Source organism: Apaloderma vittatum, unplaced genomic scaffold (assembly GCF_000703405.1).
Source record: "Apaloderma vittatum isolate BGI_N311 unplaced genomic scaffold, ASM70340v1 scaffold27944, whole genome shotgun sequence".
NCBI classification, from domain to species: domain Eukaryota; kingdom Metazoa; phylum Chordata; class Aves; order Trogoniformes; family Trogonidae; genus Apaloderma; species Apaloderma vittatum.
This window is the reverse complement of record NW_009714806.1, coordinates 6,049-11,657: the sequence shown is the minus strand read 5'-3', so window position 1 is coordinate 11,657 and position 5,609 is coordinate 6,049. Positions and strand designations below refer to the sequence as shown.

The 5,609-nt window shown below is 51.6% G+C and overlaps 1 protein-coding gene across 1 annotated transcript in view; it reads right to left on the bottom strand.

The window, feature by feature from the left end:
* Positions 1-953: 953 nt before the first annotated feature.
* LOC104273546 (inhibitor of nuclear factor kappa-B kinase subunit epsilon-like) overlaps positions 954-5,609 on the bottom strand; it is a 10,289-nt gene continuing 5,633 nt past the window's right edge. The window contains exons 12-19 of the mRNA XM_009868907.1: positions 5,446-5,558; positions 5,072-5,148; positions 4,813-4,852; positions 3,914-4,021; positions 2,479-2,575; positions 1,905-2,008; positions 1,713-1,784; positions 954-987 (exon numbers count right to left, since the gene is read on the bottom strand). Coding sequence (XP_009867209.1) covers positions 954-987; positions 1,713-1,784; positions 1,905-2,008; positions 2,479-2,575; positions 3,914-4,021; positions 4,813-4,852; positions 5,072-5,148; positions 5,446-5,558 — 645 coding nt within the window. The remainder of the gene's footprint in view (positions 988-1,712; positions 1,785-1,904; positions 2,009-2,478; positions 2,576-3,913; positions 4,022-4,812; positions 4,853-5,071; positions 5,149-5,445; positions 5,559-5,609) is intronic.

Sequence of the window (5,609 nt, the reverse complement as noted above, 5' to 3'; positions counted from 1 at the left end):
CGTTGCTCTTCTCTGCTGCACCACGGGACGTGGGTTGTGGGATCTGGCTGACAACCCATAAATCACTCCAGGGACAGGCAGGAAGAGATGGACGGAGAGGCGGCGTGTCTGACTTCCCACAAAGAGCTCCTTGATACCATCTGACGCTCACGTCCCCGAGACCCCCAGCTGCCCGTATCGCCGCTCCACACGCTGCTGCTGGGGAGCAGCTGACTCGGCCGATAACCGGAGGATTACGGCTCCTCGTAAAACCCAAGGTCAAAAACAGAAGGAGTTTCGGAGTGTAGTAACCACCCCAACAAAGAAGGCAACACCCTCTCACATACATAAACGCAGAACTTGGTTACATTTATAGAAACGTACCAGAAAAAGAGATGCCTCCCTCAGCTTCCCCATGCCCGTACCCATCAGCATCCCCAAACTCAGGGCTGGGAGCAAAGCTCTAAACAGGAGCAGAGGTTGCAGCTCAAACTGCCTGTGCTGTCACCTCCCGGGCAGGGCACCGGGGCTGTCCTGGACTGGATCTGGGCTTTCATCCATCAAGTGCAGCATCCCTCCTGCCCCAGGCTCCTGACCTGCTCCACAAAGCCTCAGGGAGCAGAAGTACGCAGAAGGGGGAGTTAATAGCAAGAGGGCGAAAGATAATTTATCTCTGCCTAGCCTCTTCCTCTTTATCATCCGACATGGTGGTACAGAGAAGCTAGAAAAAAATAAAGTCCTTCAAGCACTTTTTAAAATTTTCTGGCCAAACTTTCAAAGGCTCAAGGCTTGCAAGTCACTCGAAGATAATGCTGGTGAACTGTGCAAAAATGCTGGAGCTGCGAGGTAGGACAACAGAGAGCTCCTCAAGCACAAACATCAAACGTCTCTGTCGCTCCGGACCCAAAAGTGCTGTAAGTGTTCCCTGCTGTGGAAAGCAGTTTGCTTCAGCAGCTGCAAATTCACCACGTCTCTCAAATACCAGGAGCGGGAGCAGCTGCGCTTAACCTGCAGGAACAAAACCAAAGGCTTTAGGCTACAGAGGGGTGGCTCGTACAATCCCAAACTGCAGTTTGGGCTGGGCACTGATCTTTGGGCTTGTTCTTGTATCTCTTGGGTTAAGCTCTTCATACGGAAGGCATAGCAGACCTTTCCTTATCCCCTTACTCACAGTGGACCAATGCAACAATGCAGTTGGTCCTATAAAAACAGGGCTGGGGTGAATCACCGATTTCTTTTTTTGTTTTAAAGTCCGATCTGAAACTCTTCAACGCTTTGACATGCGTATTCACACTATTGATTGGCGTTTAGATTTGCAGAGGGATAAACCCAGGGGGGTTTGTCAGCAGCAGGATGCTGGGTTTTGCACAGACTTTCATCCAGAAATGCAAAGCACCCACTTCTCCATGGCAGTCGGCAGCTGCTGCTGCTGAGTAGCACAAGAGAAAGGCTGGAAAGAGGGTGTAGACATGACGTAGCATTTGTGGAAGATCATGCTCTCTCCACGAGAGAGAAACTCTCTTCTGCTGCCAGATCCTGATGTAGACTGTTAAAATCCCCACGTGAGCCACCCCACGTGAGCCACCCCACGGGGAGCTGTGGTTGTGCTCGGCACCAGGCACTGCTTCCCACGCCGGGGCTTGTTCACAGACTCCCAGGGAGCCCACCCCGACCCACCCAGGGCTGCACACCCACGTCTCGGTGCTGGGGGCAGCGTCTCCAGGCGCTCTTACCGCTCGATGATGCTGTTGTTCAACTGGAGATCACAAGTGACCGACCTCATCTGCTCCAGGAGCTCCTGCATCCTGCCGGGGACACAACCAGCCCCTCGTTCTGTTGCTCGTGCAGGGGATGAGCAGTTGGAGGGTCCTGCTTCTCCCCGGGGGAGCTGGGCTGGCCGCAAACCCCTCTTCCGAAAGACTCACCGAAACGCCATCTCCTGGCGTGCCTGGCTTGGATGGATGGGTGAAGGCACGGGAGGAACTGGGGCCAAACTCCATTTCTCTGTCTGGAGAAACTTGTCCAGAGCCTGCAGAGAAGGACAGACGTGGCAGTGGGGGCCTCAGCCCCAGTGGCCTCAGTGCCAGACCCTCCCCACAAGCGCAGTGTGCCCACCCCGGGACAAAACACTCGGGGAAAGGACGCCTACACCCAACACATCCACTTCTTGAGGCCAAAGAGAATAAAATAAATGAGGGACATCTATCAGGTGGCTGCGCCACAGCTTGTCGGGTAGTCCATCGTGAGAGCTGGAGATGAAGCATCATTTTTCTAGTACTGCTGTTCCTGTTGACTGAGTACCAGGCAGCCCTTGGGACCAAGGGTTTATCCTTTCCTTGCTCACGCAGTGGGGCAAAGCAAGATCTCTGGTGTGGATCACCCACAGAGACCTGCTGCGAGTTGTTTAAAAATACCGTGGCATTTCCCGGCTTAATGCACTCGCTCAGGGTGAGGGGACCAGCAGCATTATCAGGGAGCGGGACCCGCGCCGGCACCTACGCTCTGCAGGCAGTCCTGGCACTCCATCGTCTCCACGCTGCAGGAGCTGATGCGGTTGCTGAGCCTCTTCAGATGCTTCTTTATCTCACAAACTTTCCTAGAAAGAAAAACAGGATTCCCAGTCGATGTTCGGCAGCAGTGCAGATCATGGTATTTCCCTTTTTTTTTTTTTTTTCCTGCACATTTAAATTCTCTGCTGCTTTCTGCAAACCTTTCTGGATCCAAGTTAAAATCCTGAAAAGAAAGCCAATAAGCCACAGCAGCGTTGTAATTACAGCTGCAAGCTCTGCTAATAGCCACTGTAGGCCAGGTTATCCAAACAACACTATTAGCAAATTAATTAGGGAAAGTGTGGCTTATACAAGAGACAGCTTGAGCCCATCACTTCTACCCTAAAGTGCTGCCCAGGCCAGTCCTCTGTGTCCCGCGGAAGACTGAGCAGCGCCCAGAAAGGCTCCTGGGCTGTGCACGTCCTTTTTTGGGGAGAACAGGCTGTCCTGTTTCTGCCAGAGTGAGGGACCCCAGGGTGGAGGTGCCACACAGCAGGCAGGCACGTTGTGAGTTGTATGAAAAAAAAATAAAAGGAAAAGGTTTGGTTTGGCTTAAAAACAAAACAAGAGGAAATATTTAAGGTGAGCGTTCCACCTCCAGTCCCCAGAAAAACAGCCACAAACCCCGGCTGTTACCAGGACAAAACAGGACAATTACAACTGAAGTAACAATAAATTAAAAATATCCAGCTGTGACTCAGGACGCCTTCTCACTAAGGACGGAAAACCAGATACAAAAATACTCAAGAAAAATAAGAAGCAGCTTTTTTTCCACCCTGTGAGCAAAGGTATAAGCCCTGCGTGAGCGCATAGGGCTGCTTCTAGCCTCAAAATCCCTCTCCTAGTAAAACCTAGGCAGGGCTACTCCACACCAGAAACAGGGACCAGCCAAAAGTGGGGTTTAATTCTAAAGCATTACAGAAAATCATCCTCCTTCTTGCCTACACTGGTAGCCCAGGGGAATGGATGCTTCTCTCTAAAATAAACCCTGCAATAAAAATCCAATTTCTGCAATATCCTGTTCCTCTGACTGCCTCCCCCTCACCCCCGCTCTTTGCCGCTGTGATAGGCAGCGGCTTGTGCTCCATCACCGCAAGGTAATTTGCTCTTTGCGTTATTCCCCAAACACCATTTACCAGAAAATCATTCCTAATAAGTAGATCTCTTTGTCTCAATAGCGATTGTGCCCTGATAAAATAACCTCTCCCCATCAGAGAGCAAGGAAATCAGCTGCCAGAACTCAAGCTGCAAGTTTAGGGGGATATTTAAAAAAATTAATAAATTAAACCAACTTAAAATACCAGGGCAGGAATACACAGCACGGGGGTTGCTCCCCTCATCCATCCCCGTGGGGCTCTGAAAGCCAGAGCTCCAAAACCAGGGGCTGGTCCCTCATCCTGCTGCCGTGGAGGGCCAGGGCCTCCTGGTACCGCTGGACACAGTCATCCTGGAAAATTAACAGAACTTTCCTGGCCAGATGCCCCAAATTCACCCTAAAACCACAAAAAGAGAGAACACTGTTATTTTTCCTTAAATGTACGAATACGAGCGTCACAATTCACATGTTTCCCGAATGGAGAAAGAAGGACTGGATGCTCAGTAATGAATTCTGCATCAGTGTCACAGGGAAAATCAAAATCTGATGATGGTGGAGGGGGAGGTTTTGGGGACCCAGGCAGGGATGATATCCCCACCCTGGGGCACTTCTGAAAAGTCTTTGCCTTGGAGTTGAAGGCAAATATCCAAGGTTAGGCTGAAGATTAATTAAGATAAAGGAGCTGCTGTTAAATTTCACCATCCCTGATATATGCGGAACCGAGCACTTTATTTCTTGCCTGTGATAAATTCCCCTGGTTTCAGTGGAAACCAAAAGGAGGATTTTTAAAGGCACAAAAGCCATCAGACACTTTACTCCCGCGGAAAGCTAAGCAGATATGAAAGCACGGATACTGCCTAAATCAGCATCTCAGCAAATAAACGGCCACGGGCTCAGTAAGCGTGTGAGCATCAGCCTGAAACACGCTTATCCCCGCAGCCCAGCAGCAGCTCCGTGTGCCCAGGTCTGCAGAACTTTCCTCACACCTTCACCTGAAATAGCTCGTGGTTTGAAAACCTGGCTGTGCAAGGTCCTGCACCCATGAACCATCACAGAAGTCACTCACATGTAGGTGTCCTCTCTCAACAGGAGTCACCCAGGATCATTTACACCCCTTCAGGATTCAATGAGAAATAGCAAAACTCCTGTGAGGGCTGTCCCTAGAAAGGGGAGAGGGTTGGGACTTACTTATCCAGCTTGTGTATCTGCTCCTCGTTGTAGCCCAGCCCTGGGGAGGAAAGACACCGATCACCACGTGTTTTCCTGTTCATAACCCAACAAATGGGCAATTTCACAACACGCAGACATCGCTCGAGGGACTTTCCAGGGCTGTAGCCCCTGCGATTACTGCGATGGCATGGAAATAACCGCTGAAGCCAGCAAAGTGGAATGATTTGGTTTTGCACCACGCCAGCGCAGGGACGTTCCTGCCGTCCCCGTCACTTACGTGGGCATGTCCTGGCCTTCTTGAACTGCTTGTAGATCAGCTGCATCTTCTCCAGGCAGCACTCGATCTGCCGGATGCTGGAATCAGGACAAGGAAGGAGGCATGAGGCCAGCGGGGAGGAAGGGGATGAGGTTTGGGGGGCTGATTAGCACTTTGGAGTGACATCCAAGCACTTGGGGATGCTGCTGCTCCCCGTGTCCATGCACAGGGACATTGAGCAGGGTGACCCGCGCCTGCCCAGGGCTGCTCTAAGCTGTTTGCAACGTGGGGCTGTGCATGGCTGTTTGGGAGCACCCAGTGACGCTCACTCAGCCCAGCTGAGCGAAAACAGAGCATTGGTGTGGGGAGAGTTTGGCAAAGCTGGTACCACAAACCTTTTGTCTTCGTGCACTTGTTGTCTGTGCTTCACCAGCTCGGACAAAACGCTGTCCAGCGCCCCTTGGAAGTCAAAGATGTTGTGGGAGCACTTTGAGAGCTCCTCAGCCACCTGAGGATGAGGAGGAAGAGGTTGGGGCCGGGTCCTCCAGAGGCTGCGGCT